Here is a 15741-nt window from a genome sequence, read left to right as displayed (position 1 = left end):
ACAAACTCGGCCAAAAGTAAAGCTCAGTGCATTCCTCCACAACTCACGGGTACGAAAGGAAAAACAGGTCTCGGACGTCGTGGAAGGCTAAACAGAATCACTCCATTGGTACGCACCGCATGCCTTGCCGGCTGAAACCAGACTGCACGTCTCCAAAGCTGCGTGCGACTAGATCTAGTGCGAGTACAGGTCCGACACATCAGACGAGATGGTCAGGTTGTCCATGATCTTGTGCACGAACTGCTCCGGGATCGGCTTCTCTACGTAGTCGTCGCTGCCTGCGCCCTCCGGGAACGCCACGTTCATCTCCGAGCTCTTGGACGTCACGAACTGCACCTCGCGGCCCTCCCACGAGATGTACACGAGGCAGCCGTCCGTCTTGTCGATGGCCACGGACGGCACCACGCCCTTGCACTGCACCTGCACGCCTCTGCAGTTGACGATCTCGATGCTGGACACGGCGTTGTCGAAGATGAGCTTGGTCTTCTTGCACGAGTCCAACACGATGTTCTTGGCCTTGCCCTCCAGCAGGATCGTGGCTCCCTCACACCCGAAGATGTACACCTGCTGCCTCATGTTGATGCCGCTCACGGTGAGCGGCTCGGGGCCGGTCTGATGCTCGATCTGCCAGTTGCCGTTGCGCTCCTCGCAGACAGCAGCCTTGGCGACCTTGACGGGTGCGGCCGGCTTCTTAACTGCAACGGGGGCAGCAGGGGCGGGGGCGTCTCCCTCGGGCTTGTAGTCCTTGCGCCAGGTCTGCATGTCCTTGGTCACCTTCTTGAGCCCCGCCGTCTTCCCACTGCTCTGGTCGATAGACTTGATGCCGGCGAAGATGTTGGACATGCCACCAGCAGGTGCCGCAGCCTTGGTCGAGGACGCCGCTGTGGGGCTGTAACTGGCCACGTCGCCGCCCTTGGGGTTCCACGTGACGCCCGTCGTGTGGTGCGCCTTGACGTAGGCCATGAGCTCCGTCAGCAGATTCTTGAAGGACGTGACGAACGCGATCTGGTCGGGGTTGGACGTCTTGTACTGCACGCGGATCTTGTTGCCCCAGAAGTCGGACCCGCCCACGTACGACTCGATGAAGGGCTTGGGTGCGGGCTCGACACACAGCCAGCCGAGCGCCTGAATGCCCTCGTTCACCATGTTCTGGTGGTTGGCGAACTCGCTGCGGTTGTCGCGCAGCGCGTTGATCTCCTTGATGCAGGCCTGCAGGTCCTTCAGGTGCTCCGGGTTCAGTGACGCTGGCTTCTTGCACTGGCTGGCCATGAGCAGGTACGCGCGCTGGGCCTCAAACGCCTTCTCCGTCACCTCCCCTAGCTTGCGCGTGTCGTCGCCGAGCTTGCTGCTCACGTCCACGAAGGGCGGCAGGTACTGAGCCACGTACTCGTCGTACGCCTCGAGCTGCGGCGACAGCTCCACGGGGGCGGAGGAGGGCGCAGAAGCAGCCGGGGCAACAGCAGCAGCGGGAGTTGCCGCTCCCTTCACACCCAGTTGCGCCTCCACGCGCGCCAGGCGTTGGCCGAACGCGTCCAGCAGACTCTGCAGCGGCTTCACGGCGTCACTCATGCTTGTCGATGTCTCGATTTTCTCTAAATGATTTCTCTGGGTTGCGATCTATATAAGTTGGTGGTGTATTTGTAAAGTCGGTGGCGGGAAGCGAGAAATGTGCGACATGTGTGAAAAATGCATACAAAAAACAAGTAAGAGGGACTAACGCCACCGGAACCCAGGAGCACTGTGATTGGCTGAAAAGACGAAAACAAACTTGAAGCGACAACGCAACGACCGATTGGACGAAAATACTGAGGCTACAACATAATTTAGCGGACTATTGATTAATTACTGGTAGGACCAGTGTTTATGTTGCTCGCGTGATTAGGCCGCTCACAGTAGTGTCGGTATCTTGCGCACGGCCTCCAAGTTTGCTCGCCTGTGGTCGCTTGAATAACGACCGACCTTAGACGCAACGCTAGTCTACAGGTTACTTCGGCAGATACCTAGTGTTTTCATAAGTGTATACGCTTAGCTGGTTGGGGACAGCGGGGTGTTGCCACCCGCCAGGACATCATCAGGCTCGTCGTTTTGGACTGCACGCGGACGTCGTTGGCTCAGCTCAGGTTGACGAACGGCTTGGGTGTGCGCTCCACATACAACCACCCAAGTGATTGGCGAACTCGCTGTGGTTGTATGTGGGCCGTGAATTCGGCGAGCCTGTGGGCTTGCTTGCAGCTCAGCAAGACGCAGCCAACGATTTTCGATTATTACGCAATGTAGCAACTCTCTCGCGCCCGAAAATTGCCCAGCAGACCATGTTACTTGCTGACTCATCGTCGTCCTTTTCCGACTCCGCGAGCTGGTCTAGGCCTCTAACATCTTCGCTGAGAGAGCCACGATCCTTCTGGAGGCCAATATCGCGTTCGAGAAGGCTAAACTCATCTCCGATAACGTCGTGTCCAACATCGAGATCGTCGTGAGCTGCAGGTCCAAGAGCTCGGAGATGAATGTTCCTTACGTAGAGAAACCGATTCCGGTACACACAACTTGGTTATCTCGTCGGCCTGGAATGGCACTGCTGCTGCCGAGGTGTCATGAATCCGACTGGCGGCGAGATTCGTATGTCGGATACCTTCAAAGGATCACCAAAAAGCGCTGAAGACCCTCTCTGCCAGAGAGATGAGAGTCAAGCAAGATGGCGTGCATAAAGGCACACTGCAAATTATGCGTATAACATAGGCAGCACAATATACAGACATATCAGTATGTGTACAGCAATGAACATTAAATATACTCTCTCAGGATATATCAGTGTAAACAGGTCATCGCAGTATAGCGGACAACGATAGAGAGGTCTGGTGGTGGGTGATACACCACATTAGTGTTCGGATTATGTGTTCATGGCCCGTCGACACGGCTGGTCATCGAATGAAGTCCATTCCCGCTTCTGCCAAGTCACCCACCAGTTTGGGAGCGCTGTCTGCCCTGTAGAACTTGGAAGCCAGCGGCGCGAAACGCTCCAACGCCCGTCGCAACGGCCAGGATGGAAACGGGCCACCACATGCTGCTGCGTAGCCACACCAAGAAGCAGCCGCCGCAGCTCAAGCCGCAGGACGACGCCATGCCCGCCCTTGCCAGCAAGCTGCACTCGTTCGAGCGCCTGCACGCCGAGGGCTTCGCGTACCTGGCTGACAACTCGTACATCCGCTCCGGGTACCGCCTGCACTACTCGGCGCGGGACTGCTTCCTCTCGCTCTTCGAGCTGCACAACGAGACGCTCAACGTGTGGACGCACATGGTCGGGTCCTTCATCTTCCTCATGCTCATGCTCTACCTGGCGATCTCGGGCCACGCGCTGTCCCCCACGGCCGACGCGGCGGCACTCGCGGGTCTCACGACGCCCCAGACCTGGTGCGCCAATGACCAGCCGTGGCTGGCGGGCGGCCACCACACGCCCAGAATGTTGTTGGCCACGGGGCTGCCCGAGCTCTGCCCGCCGCCCACGGGTCGCGTCGCGCCCGCCAAGTACTACGAAGTGGCCAGCGTCATCTTCGACCACAGCCTGCAGCGGCTGCCCAGTCTCGAGCGCTTCCACGCGCTCGTGGAGCAAAACGTGGGCGGCTTCTCGGACTCCGTCGGCGCGCAGATGGAGCAACTGCGCAGCGAACTGGGCGCGCTTTCCGCGCGGCTCGGCGGACACGTGCGGGACGCGCATTCGGAACAGGTGACGTCGCTCAAGATGCAGCTGGGCCAGCGCGTGGAGGCGCTCTCGGGGTTCCTGCAGGACGTGGCCAGCCAGGTGGGTGCCGATCTGCCCATGAAGTACGCGCTCGAGGAGCTCACCGGCGTGGCCGACAGTGTGCGCAACGGACTGCACATCTTGGCCAGCGCCGAGGGCCCGCACAACGTGCCGCACTGGCCCATCTTCGTGTTCATGGCCAGCGCGGTCATCTGCCTCACGTGCAGCGCGACGTTCCACTTGATGTTCGTGGTGAGCCGCTCGGCCTACTTGTTCCTCTCGCGGCTGGACTACGCGGGTATCACGATTCTGATCGCGGGCTCGTTCTACCCCATGATCTACTACTCGTTCTACTGCCACCCGTGGCTGCGCAACGCCTACCTCGTGTCCATCTCGACGATGGCCGCGATCACGTTCACGGTGGCGCTCATGCCGGTCTTCGGCACCCCCAAGTTCCTCGTGGCGCGCACGTGCATCTTCCTGGCGCTGGGCTTCTTCGGCGTGGTGCCCGTGACGCACCTGGTGTGGCACTTCGGGCTCTTCGACCCGCACGTGACGGTCATGATCGGCCCGCTGCTGCTCATGGGGCTGCTGTACACGAGCGGCGCCATCATCTACGCTACCAAGTTCCCGGAGCGCTTCTACCCGGGCCGCTTCGACCTGTGGTTCTCGAGCCACCAGCTGTGGCACATTTGCGTCGTGGCCGCGGCGCTCGTGCACTTCGTGAACGCCCTGCAGCAGTACGAGTGGCGCTGGAACACGCAGTGCGAAGCATAGTCACAGGGAACTGCAGCTAAGCTCAGGATCTATTAGTCGCGTGTCATCTGCCGCTGCCGCTGGAAGGAAGTTCACGGCGGGGCTAAATACAGTGCGCTTATTTTAACGACAAGTGCTTGTGCCGTTCATGGCAGTCTCGTGTGAGTGGCTATTGCTGGCCGACTTCGTGAACTAACTCAACGGAACCTGGTTCTCTCGCGCCCCGACTTGTGTGTAGGCCGGATGCGTGCGTCCTCTCCGAGCAAGATGGAAGCTGGTAGCCCCGTGGCGAAGCTGCAACTGGAGCTGCCGTCGTCATTGGCGCATGAAATGCAGAGCACAGGACGCTGCTCGTTTGACGCGCAGGACCGGTTCTTCGCCTTCGAGCACGCGCTGGCGAGTGAAGTAAGCTTGTCGGCTTCCCCCCGTGAGCGTGACATCCGGCGGCTCAAGCCCTCGTATAGATCACCTCGAGACGCAGATCGTTATCCGGCCTTCGCAACGGCAGCAGAGCGGGGGGCCGTAGCTGCCAGACTCGCGCTGGCGACGGAGGCCGCGCGGCAGAATTCGCCGACTACGCGCACGCCGTACCGAGCTCCGAGCGACCACGAGTTCCGCGAACCAACGTCGCCTGTGAACTGGGCCCCGCAGGCAAATGGCCGCGACTTCCAAACCAAGTTCGCGCTGCCCAGCAACCAGGACATTCGACGACGTACTGCACGAGACCAGGAGGGGTTCTTCGGCGCTGCGCCGGGAGAAGACGTATTACCCTTGCCACTCTCGCCTCCATCCCAACAGCAGCTGCACCACCTAGAGGCAATCAAAGCACAATCTGCTCGCTCTCCACCCAAGTCGTCGTTTGCAAAACCAGCCTTCAGCTCGCGTGTGACGCACACGTCTCGCAAGAGCGCCAACGAGGCACTAAGACTGGAAATCGTTCTTGACCAAGAAGGATTACTACCCCAGCTCCAGGAGATTCGGCAGCATAGGTATCGAGACGGAGTAAGTACTTACCCAGCATTTGCATGGTGAGCTGAAACAGGGAACTCACACATGCTCTGTTCCTTCTACATGTAGACAAAGTCACCGGTTCCTTTCCTCGCGAAATTCCGCCCAGCCTCACCTCTGCAGCCCATGTCTCCGAATTGAACGAGCACGCCTCCACCGTTTTGTAGCAAGACTCACTCCTTCCACACTGAGATAATCGACCATTCAGATACCAACACCAGACAAATACACGTGCCTTTAGTCTCCTCGCCAAACCACCTCTCAATTAATGGTTGTGCGTGTTTGTACCTTGTTCGTCAGCAGAAAAGTCGAATTGACGGCGGTTTGCAGCTTCACGCACAGCCTCAAGCCCCGACAGATCAACTCGCTCGTAAACCGGCGGCGGTGATGGCGGCTGCGGCCTGTTGCCACTCGACCTTCTTCTCTGCACTGGCAAGGAAGTCTGCGGCACTGAGCCCTCCGAACCTACACAACAGACAAACGCACCAGTTAGTTGGGGAACAGGTTGGAAAATATCAGACAAATACTGACGGGCGTCGGAGAGGAAGTCGAATGTGTCGCTCGGTGCCGTCGCAGTCTCCGTCCTGTCGAATGTCGATATCGCAGCGATTACACGCGGAGGTGGCTCAGGTGAGCGAGCAGCCGTAGACGATGGGGGCTGAACACGCTTGAATAACTTCGACAGCCGCCTGGGCGCAGATTGTTCGGGTACAGTTGAGCTTCCAGCCGCAGTTGAGCTACCACCAGGCACGGTTTTGCCGTCTTCGCTGTCGCTAGCTTTCGAACTAGAGCGTTTAGACTTGCGGCTCAGGAAACTCAGCCGAGGTGAAAGCTGCCGGAGTAATGTACGTTCGCCAGCATCAGCCTGGCTAGCTTTGCTGCTCCCATCGTCACTGTAAGTCGATACTGGAGCCCTAGGTCTTCGGGTCAAGAAACTCAATCGGGGCGAAAATTGACGCTGCCGCGAGTCCACCCCAGAATCAACACTAGAGGCGGTGATAGTGATGGCAGGCTGATCATCAATTGATGCTGGTACCCTTGTCTTCTCTTCGAGCAATTCTAGCTCACGCGAGGCCTCACGGTTAGTATCCTCTCCTTCCTCCAGTACCTTGTTCGCACCAGCCATCAAGCCTGTGCCTTCATCAGTCGCTGGCTCCGCAGGCGCAAATATCCCTGGATCGAGACCAGGCTGCGGAGGCGAGGAATCCGCCGACACAAATGGAGAGACGTGGGGTTGCAACTGGGATGATTCATCCAGAGCTGATGGAGGCATCCGCTTGAATAGCTTGGAAAGCCGCATTGGGGATGGCTGCCCTGCCACGATAGCTTCACTGCCACTCTCAACTCGACCGCCTGTAATGCCCTCGCCACCACCCTCGCTGCTGTTCAAATCTGCAATCGGAGGTGTCTCGGGGAAGACGCTTCCTCGTCGTGGAGGACGTTGCAGCGGTGTTTCGATGGGGTCGATAATACTCGCTGTTAACTCTTCTAATCCCTTTTCGCCTTCAAGACTTTGTGGAGGAGGCCACGTGCCCCGAACGGGTCGAAAGTAGCCCACAATCATCTCTTCGCTGCTTCCGCTTGCCCGGCGCATTACTTCTTCCTCGGCTGAAGAAACCACGGGTTTTTCTGCATTCTTGGCATTGGTCGGGTACCTTCCTTCCTCCATTTCTTCTTCCACATGAACTTCAGCATCAGACGCTTCAGTTTTCTGCTTGACGCCTTCACCAGGCACAACTATCTCTGCAGCGAGAAGAGATATAGGACCGCCGATTTCTTCTCGTTTGCGCAAGGCCACATTCAGGCGCTGGAGCAATTCCAGACGTTCTTTATAGTGTTGCAGTGATTCTTCTGCTGAAGGTGCGGGTTCTTGGAGATTAATATCTCTCTTCTCAGCACGAATGCCACGATTCTCTCCTTCCGATGGAGCCTTTTGCTCAATGACTTCAGCATGGCCGAAGTAGCGGTCAACTAGGAAAGAGTTGCGTGCACGAGCTTCCTCCGCCTGGCGACTTTCACGCGGAACCAAAAACCATAGCAACTGGGCTACCAGCCAGATACCTAGCACCCCTATGAGCCACCACCCCACTCGACGCTCAATCGCGACGCTGTCGTAGTTGTCTGCCGTGAAAAACACAAGAGCAAGCGCTATGGGCACAGAGATCTTGAGCATAAGGAACACACAAGGCGTCCATAGCCCGAGGTCGCTGATTCCTTGAGCTTTGACCTCCTCTGGCTCTGGCCGTTGCCGTATGCAACAAAGCTCCAGTGCGTTTTGCCGAAGCTTAACAGCACAGTCGATCAGTGCCAGCATTGGCAGCAATGGACACACCCCGGAAAACGTGACAACCAGTCCAAGCTGCATGACAAGTTGCACGTAATCCTTGTGGGGCCCCGGGTACGGCGACAGAGTCGATTCCTCGTCGTACCTCCTTCTGCTGTAACTTCGTTCTTCTCGACGGACCGCGCGAAAACGCCCAACTGCAGACACAATCAGGAAGACGCGAATGCTCAATTGCGCTGCAAAAAGCGCGATTAGCAGAGTCTCCATCTGAATGAAGACACCGATGTGGCCTTCAATGCGGGCGTTGTAAGCGATGTATAAAGGCCGAAGAGGGGCCACAAATTGTACTAACATCGCCAATCCACCTACACCGCTCAGCATCAGAATAATCAGCCCAGTGAAGGTGTTGAATAGCTGCAGAGTGAACATCTTGGCGACCATAGAACCTCGATATGCAGGACGGTCACTTGAGCACCCCGGGTTCTCCCACCTACTCAGCGCATGGGCCACACTAGGGATACAAGCACCATTCCATTGAACCAGATAAGCCTGGCACAGGAAGCTTCCGAGAACTGCGAGTTTTTCGCCCGCAGCGTCAACGAGCATTCCTTGAGCGAGAAGCAGCGCGAGCACCACCACCAAGTTAGTGCTAGCTAGACACAGAACGCACAACCAAGAGCATAATTGCCGTTGGACATACGCAAACTCAGAGCAAGTCGAGGATATTTGCTGGGAACCACGGTCGTCGTCATAATGAAAGCTGTCTGACTCACTGACAGCATCACTAGCAGTGACGCCCCATTGAAGCTGATACCATACACTCGTACGCTCCCACAACTTGGTTAAGGCAAAACTCCAAGCAATCACCACCAGACCCAGGATAACTTCAGGTAACGACAGAGTTGCTCCAATCTTGTCAACTCCTTCGGACACGTTCGCATTGTCGCTATGAAAGCTGTGCGGATTCGAATAGAAAATCCACAACTCCGCGACCAGCGAATGGTGTGTTCGACTGTCAGCCACCACAACAAGAGCAGCAGCCGCGGGCAGAACCAGCATCTTGGCGTAGAATGCGAGCCACGCAAAGTAGAAGGCGATTAACTCGCCGAAGTAGTCTCTTACACGCTGCAGCGGTTGGCGAAACGGAGCTAGACGACCCATCAGGTTTAGTATTGCATGTTCATCCGGCCCAAACTCTCCCGGAAGCTGAATCGGGTGCCAAAACGTAATCCACGACGAAGCGAGCGCCGCACGAGAGTTCAGGTCGAATCTGCTGCTGCTGTGGAGACAGTGAAAAGATGACGCTAAGCCACTGGTGATTGTAGCGTTCGTGTCGAATTCGGCATCGACGATGAGCCGCGTGAGACGGATACAGTCGATTGTACGCAGCACAGCTGATCGTCGATATGTATCTGGTATATCGAGTCGATTGGGATACTTCTTGTAGATAAACTGACGTTGAATGTTCGGCGAATAGCTGGCAAACGCTGGGGCGGGATTACGGCAACGGATTAACCCTCTGGGAGCACGCGATATTCGTGAAAGTGCGTGAACGCGGGCGGATACGCGAGGCAGTGACTCGCCAGGAAAGCACACAGCTTCCTTTGGTGGCATGGCTTTTTCTGCTAACAGTAGCTTCAGTTTATGCTTGACTGTATTTGCATCAAGCACCTTCTGGTCTGCATTGACTTCCTTTTTGTCGCGCCAGAAATTCCTTCCCGGGTCAACAGCATCTGCGAACTGCAGACGATATGTTTCTTTCTCGCACAACGTCGCCAGCAGAAGATTGTCTGACGCAAAAATGCGAACAAGCAGGTGCTGACCGTCTGCCGATACACTTAGACTTACATCCAGTTTGCATCCTGCAGTTAGCCGACGTAGCATGAGCGTACGCACAATTGCGCCAAAGTCGTTGGCAGTAACAACTACGTGTGGGGTGTGGACATCAGACAGCATCCTTCCCGTTCTAGTAGACCATTCTTTCTCGAAGGCCTCACGCTCCGCAGCTATACGAGCCGGGTCTTTCGTTCTCATTGATCGTAAGTACATCTCCAGAGCTTCGTCGTAGTCAAGAGGGGGAGAAGATTGCTGCAGGACCCTTTCCACATCGTTTACTGCGGAATTGTCCCGCGACGATATACAACACACATAAGACACCACATTCACAACCGCTTGACGAAGAGCTGGTAGGATGAGTTGCACCAGGAGAGCCAATTTCACACCTATCGACCACGCCAGGTACGAATCCGTAAAGTTGAAGGACGCCACCAAAAGAGCCACAAATTCATGCTGACAGGAAAGATCAAACTCGGCCGGACTTTTGCCGGCTGCCATGCCCACGCAGACGTGGGAAATCCAATGCTTAATCGATGGGCACGTTTGTGCCGATGCCTTCACGTACACTTCACGTAGTTTGTGTACCTGCACCTGATCACTGTCGGCTGTCATATCGGGTCCAATGAGTTCGGCAGCCGTTTTGATGAGCTCTGCGAGCATGAAAACTTCAGCAGCAACTGCTAGAACAAGCAGCACACCTGCCAGTTGCTGTCTCCACCGACAGCCCACTAGGAGAGCAGCAAACATCGCTGATAGCCCCGACACGAGACACACCACCAGTATCCATGTGAAAAGCGCGTGAAAGTCCGCAACGGAACAGAAGTGCAACAGGTCAGTGCTCGCTATCGCATTCGAAGAGCCAAACAACACAGTACCAAAAGTTAGTAGCCGACTAAGTGCTGTGGATAGATTTGCTGATGAATTCTGTGCTGAACTTGTAGACTTGGGTAGAGGAAGCGGTCTTCGTCTTTTGGACGTCTTCCCAGCCACGAGAGGGTCGCACACAGCCAAAAACAAGCCTGTGAACAGCACTTGCAGTGCAACCATCGCCAGTTCGCCGATAAGTACTGGCACGACAACCTCGTCGATTCGGATACACCTTCTTAGAGCTGAAGTGATGCAAGTCTTTTCGCTATCTCTCCACATCGGGGAGAAAAAATCGCGTCGATCGATGGCAACGGATGCATATCCGTGCTTCTTGGTCTGGTGGCCAGCACAATGTGCACTCAACCACTGAAGAAACACACTCGGTGCATCAAACACGAATCTCTGTACCAGTGAGGGCACCGTGCCTCCGTTTAGTATCAAATCGATTGCATCTTGAGTGAGGCTACCTTGACTGCCTGCTAAGGCTCCACGAAGGTTCTTGTGACTGCTTTGGGCAATCCTCACCTCGTCCAAGAGGAGCGCCAGTCCAATGACTAGCGCGACATTTATCACGAGCAGCACACGTGCTCCATTAACACTGCTCCTGTGAGCAGCCACCCAGCCGCCAGCGTTCACCACAAGTAACAGCACTACAGATATCGCCGCCGTTCTCATCAGCTTCTCGGGCACGTGGTCTCGCCCGTCGTCTCTCAAAAACATCACGTACAACACTCCCACCGCCAGCAGCAACAACACTACCGAGACCACATACAGTCTGCGTAGAACCCACGCCACATGCGACGCCATCGTGGGCTTCCCCTTCCGTTCTGCAGCTCTTTGTTCCGCCTCCAGTGCTGCTGCATGTGCTGCATTCCTGGCCTCTACTTTGCGCAGATACTCCTCCTCTCGCTGTTCAATTGCTGTCGTCATCTCTGTCATCTCCTCGAGCTGCACAAACGAGAACCATTAGAAACTCCTCGATTGACACACGTCAGGCCTGCCTTCGTGCCTTGTCCTGCGTGACGCCGCCGCTGCCAAGCGGGAATGCCATCACGTAGTAATAGCGCCACGGCTTCCTCCCCGCCGCGCCATCCGCCGCCTTCATCGTCGCCTCCTAACCGCAAATCCTCAAGTCTCTTCCAGGCGGTCGCTGATCAACTGCCCTTCAAGATCCGCTCCTGTGTACAGACACACAATCTGCAGCATCACGTTATCGGACCCCGTCGATGCAGGTCAAGGTGCTGTACTTCGCGTCGGCGCGCGAGGAGGTCGGCCTGCGTGAGGAGAAGCTGCGGCTGCCAAGCGACGCCACGCTGGCCACGCTGCGCCGCCTGTTAATGGACAAGTATCCGCACGCCGCCCTCGAGAGCATCACGCTGGCGCGCAACCTCGAGTACTCGGAGGACGCCGTGGCGCTGGCCGACGGAGACGAGGTGGCGCTCATCCCTCCCATCAGCGGGGGCTGACTCCAGCAGCCTAGCAACAAGAGAGACACACAAACGACAATATATAACCCGAACCTTGGCGTCTGCTGCGTCTGTGTCTTGAGTCTCTCAGCCGCCTGCCACGCAGCAAGAGGCGAGCTACAATCTACAACCTAACTGTTCCCACTGCAGGCGCACGACCCCGTTAGAAGCGCTTGACGCCCACTGTGCGCTGGAAAATGCTCTCCAGGTCTCGTCCCATGGTAGGCGGCGGCGGCGCGACCAGCAGCTTGGGCGCCGTCCGGCCGCGCAGTCGCGTGAGCCACCGCACCCCCTTGTACACGACCGCGAGCGCCGCCATGCTCACCATGAACTGGAAGATGCGCACGCGGCGCCGTCGACTCCGCTCTTCTTCTTCTGTGGCTGGCGGCTCGCCGTGCCGAGGGTGGCCGGGCGGGAACACTGGCCGGGGAGCTAACATGGCCGCAATCCCCGCGCACATGGCGCCTATCCGCTCCAGGAAGTGGACAAAGCTCCCTGCACACGTAAAGTTCTGGTTAGCATGACCCTTAAACTGGATAGGATGGTTTAGGGCCTCACCGATGCAGAAATTGAGTGCCTCCGCGTTCATCCCGAGAAGCTGCAGACAACAACAGAGTTAGTCTTCAGCTTGTAGGGACAGTTTAACGAGCAGTTTATCGCGTACCTCGGTGATCTGTCCGATGGAGCTCACGATCTGGTTGAAGCTCGAGAGCCAGCCCAGGCCTCCGCTATTGGGGTCCATCATGCCGCCCATCATGCCGCCTCCGTATCCCATTCTCGACATGCCTCCGTAGCCGCCATACCCTCCTCCGTAGCCTCCAATACCCCCTCCATAGCCGCCCATGCCGCCGTAGGAGCTCATACCGCCATATCCACCACCGCCGTAGCCCCCAATACCCCCATATCCTGTCCCGTACGTGGATCCTAATCCTGTCCCGTAACCTGTAGCGCCATAGCCGCCTGTGGTGCCGTATCCCGTCGCCCCGTAACCAGTCCCAGCGCCATACTGAGGTTGTGCAGCTGCTCCGCCGAACGTGGAGGCCGCCGCAGGTACAGAACCACCGGAAACGAGCGCAGAAGAGCCTTCTGCCAGTCGCGAGGCCGCTGCAGCAGTAGAAGCGGTCGATTGGGGCACGACACCAGCAGCCGCAAGCAGGTCACCGCCTGTATAGAGAGGAACAGATTAGTGGACAGCATAACGATCGGAGGTAAGAAGGACAGCTTACCGGCTTGGGCGGCGCTCGCCTGGCGCTTCTCCCAGGGCTTGGCGGGAGCGGTGCTCGCGTTGGTGCTCGCCATGGTGCTGCAGTTACTGCGAGTGCGTCCTCTTCCGTGACTGCGTCGACAGGTATTACCGTGCTGGATGGGAAGCTGCAACGCGTGTTTTGTGCGAGGTACCGTAATATTTCCGAAATTGAACGAAACCCTTTGTATGGTATACTAGTTGAAGCAGGGTATGTGTTTTAAGGATAGAGGCAAACTGAAGTTGAAGTGAAGTGTCAACGTTGACTTTTTCTAGGCCTCACATGGCAGTAAATATCTACACGACTCGTCCTCATGAATACCATTGATGCAGTGCTATCACCGCAAAAGTGACTTGAAAGGCTTCAAATTTTAGCGATATGCACCGACATGTAAGACTGTGAACGACTTTCGTGACTTCCTAATTTGGCTCTTCCGCAACCGTCCGTTGTCCAGGCCAGTCGAACTTCCGATTCCGTGCAGACGATGCCTATAGGTGCAGCATATTGATTTCCTACACGATTCCCAGCTCACTCAGACCTCCAGACCGCAATGAGCGATAGCGAAGAGGACTTGGCCAGCATTGGCAGGCAAAAATCCATCTTCAGCAGCATGGGCAGGTGAGGCGCCTGTCGAGCTCGATTTAGTGACGGAGCGCTGACTTGTTCTTGCTTTGGTGCAGGGTCAAGCAGATCAATCATCTACGAGAGAAGTGGAGTCCTAAACCGAAAGCTCTCCAAGTTTTGACGGACGCTTCACCTTCGTCTCCGTGGAGGCGACGTTCCAATCCTCCGGTCAAGTATCCCTCGGATCCAAACGAAGAGAATAGCTGTCACTCTCCTCATAGGGTGGTGTCTGTGAGATCACCACGGCGACAACCTGTGGTCACGGTCGTGGACATGGATCGATACCTCGCCATCAATTCTTGGCTCGAATACAATGGTATCAACGTTACGCAGGTAAACAATCCAGGAACAGACCAGCGCGAGAACTCCAGAGACTACGGATTATTTGATGATCTGTACGGCTCGCTACAAGTACTAGAAAATTCGTTGAACAGCGAGCTTTCCCATCTCAATTTTCTCGACCAGTATATTGGAGGAACGAGCAGCAAAGAGGTACGACGAATTCCAAGCTTGTCTTGAACTGGACTCCTTCCGCTTACCATTTCCATGTCTGCAATTGTGTAGCAGAAATCTGATGGACTGCAGCAACTCTCTTCGTCACCTGCTCTGTTTGACTATCTTGCCGTGATTGGGGTCGACATGCTTGATGTCAAAATCCGAAACTTTTGGAACCACCGTGAAAATATGTTCGAAGCAAGTGTCGCGTTCGCGCACCCTCCGGAAAGCCAATTCAATGCTGAAAGTCTTGAGCATTTTTGTTTTCCCACTGGGATCAAGAGTGTCAATGTGGCTGTCAATGTTGACAAGTGCAACGAACATCCAGATGAAAGCGCATCCTCGATTTCCAAGGAAGGAGAGTTTTTCGTCCTTATGATCTCAGGTGGTGGTGTGCAAGGCCAAAGCGTTCAATATGCTATGTGTATGAAAGGAACAATAACCATTCGTGGAGGTGGCGACGATGGCAAGAATTTATTGCTACCGATCTGCTACTGCATTATTGCGCAGATTCCTCTGATTCCCTTCTTTCGGGCGGTTTTACAGGGATTTCTAGGTACGAACACGTCTCATAACTCATTAGCATGGTTATCTGATCTTAAATTCCTGAATCTTCGACAGATAATCTCCGAAATGAGCTCGACTCAAGCGCGAGTAGTGGTTGTGGACCCTTGAGTTGCATTGTGCCAGACAAGGTTGGGATTTGTGTAGCATTTATTACAACAGACACACTCGGTGCTAACAATGATTTATTTCAGCACGCAGCTTACATTGATGACATCCTGCAAAAGCTGAAGGGGGTCCCCCTTCCAGACAAAGGTGCTTCAGTATCGGTCGACGTATTTCCATCACCAAGCCTCGAGTTGACTTTGACTCGACCGCACAAAGAAAATGATACAGATGAGAAGGTCGCACTACTGTTACAGTGGGCTCTCCCCTCGCTACTCTCGCGCTTGTCAATCGATCGTCTACTTCAGATTCTGAGCCTGTTGCTCGTCGAGATGAAGTTGATCGTAGTTTCCGATGAGATTCAGCTTTTGTCGTCTGCAACGCTGGGACTAGCGTCGCTGCTGCATCCGCTAACCTGGGCTGGACCACTAATTAGCGTGCTACCTCTCTCAATGCACGAGTACATGGAGGTGCGCAGTAGTTGGATGGCAACTTTCCGCTGGCTTCTCTGTTACTTACCTTGATATTGTTTTCCTACGCCAGGCCCCTGTTCCTCTAATTTGCGGCGTTGATGAACTTCCGCGCGATTTTGAGTGTATGAAAGGCACCTGTATACTCTACCTGATGGAAAATCGTGTGCAACTACACTCGGAAGACGAGCGTGCGTTTGGCAAGTCCCGAATGCCTGAATTGGAAAGCCTTTCCTGTGACTTGACAAGATTTACGAAGCAAATGCTGGGATGTGTAGCAGACTCA

The 15741-nt window shown here is 55.6% G+C and overlaps 6 protein-coding genes across 6 annotated transcripts; 3 read left to right on the top strand and 3 right to left on the bottom strand.

Moving 5' to 3' along the window:
* Positions 1 to 174: 174 nt before the first annotated feature.
* On the bottom strand, positions 175 to 1569 carry KRP23_15042 (Adenylyl cyclase-associated protein; the record flags this gene model as incomplete). Its single annotated transcript, XM_067885935.1, has 1 exon — positions 175 to 1569. One exon carries the CDS (start codon positions 1567 to 1569, stop codon positions 175 to 177), a length of 1395 nt encoding a protein of 464 aa, XP_067736937.1.
* A 1471-nt stretch (positions 1570 to 3040) lies between these two features.
* KRP23_15041 (Heptahelical transmembrane protein ADIPOR3) lies at positions 3041 to 4513 on the top strand (the record flags this gene model as incomplete). The annotated part of the gene is made up of 1 exon (XM_067885934.1): positions 3041 to 4513. The coding sequence occupies one exon, from the start codon at positions 3041 to 3043 to the stop codon at positions 4511 to 4513; it is 1473 nt and encodes a 490-aa protein (XP_067736936.1).
* A 222-nt stretch (positions 4514 to 4735) lies between these two features.
* KRP23_15040 (uncharacterized protein) lies at positions 4736 to 5641 on the top strand (the record flags this gene model as incomplete). The annotated part of the gene is made up of 2 exons (XM_067885933.1): positions 4736 to 5494; positions 5570 to 5641. 2 exons carry the CDS (start codon positions 4736 to 4738, stop codon positions 5639 to 5641), a joined length of 831 nt encoding a protein of 276 aa, XP_067736935.1.
* Positions 5642 to 5673: 32 nt separating this feature from the next.
* KRP23_15039 (Anoctamin-7) lies at positions 5674 to 11592 on the bottom strand (the record flags this gene model as incomplete). Its single annotated transcript, XM_067885932.1, has 5 exons — positions 5674 to 5687; positions 5789 to 5965; positions 6032 to 9898; positions 10868 to 11435; positions 11497 to 11592. 5 exons carry the CDS (start codon positions 11590 to 11592, stop codon positions 5674 to 5676), a joined length of 4722 nt encoding a protein of 1573 aa, XP_067736934.1.
* Positions 11593 to 11713: 121 nt separating this feature from the next.
* On the top strand, positions 11714 to 11953 carry KRP23_15038 (Molybdopterin synthase sulfur carrier subunit; the record flags this gene model as incomplete). The annotated part of the gene is made up of 1 exon (XM_067885931.1): positions 11714 to 11953. One exon carries the CDS (start codon positions 11714 to 11716, stop codon positions 11951 to 11953), a length of 240 nt encoding a protein of 79 aa, XP_067736933.1.
* Positions 11954 to 12116: 163 nt separating this feature from the next.
* On the bottom strand, positions 12117 to 13252 carry KRP23_15037 (uncharacterized protein; the record flags this gene model as incomplete). Its single annotated transcript, XM_067885930.1, has 4 exons — positions 12117 to 12448; positions 12512 to 12551; positions 12618 to 13117; positions 13180 to 13252. The coding sequence occupies 4 exons, from the start codon at positions 13250 to 13252 to the stop codon at positions 12117 to 12119; spliced, it is 945 nt and encodes a 314-aa protein (XP_067736932.1).
* Positions 13253 to 15741: the final 2489 nt, after the last annotated feature.

The sequence above is a fragment of the Phytophthora ramorum genome, assembly GCF_020800215.1.
Source record: "Phytophthora ramorum isolate Pr-102 chromosome Unknown Phyram_PR-102_s0024, whole genome shotgun sequence".
NCBI lineage: Eukaryota > Oomycota > Peronosporomycetes > Peronosporales > Peronosporaceae > Phytophthora > Phytophthora ramorum.
Note: the sequence above shows the minus strand (reverse complement) of the source record. Positions and strands in the feature narration are given on the sequence as shown.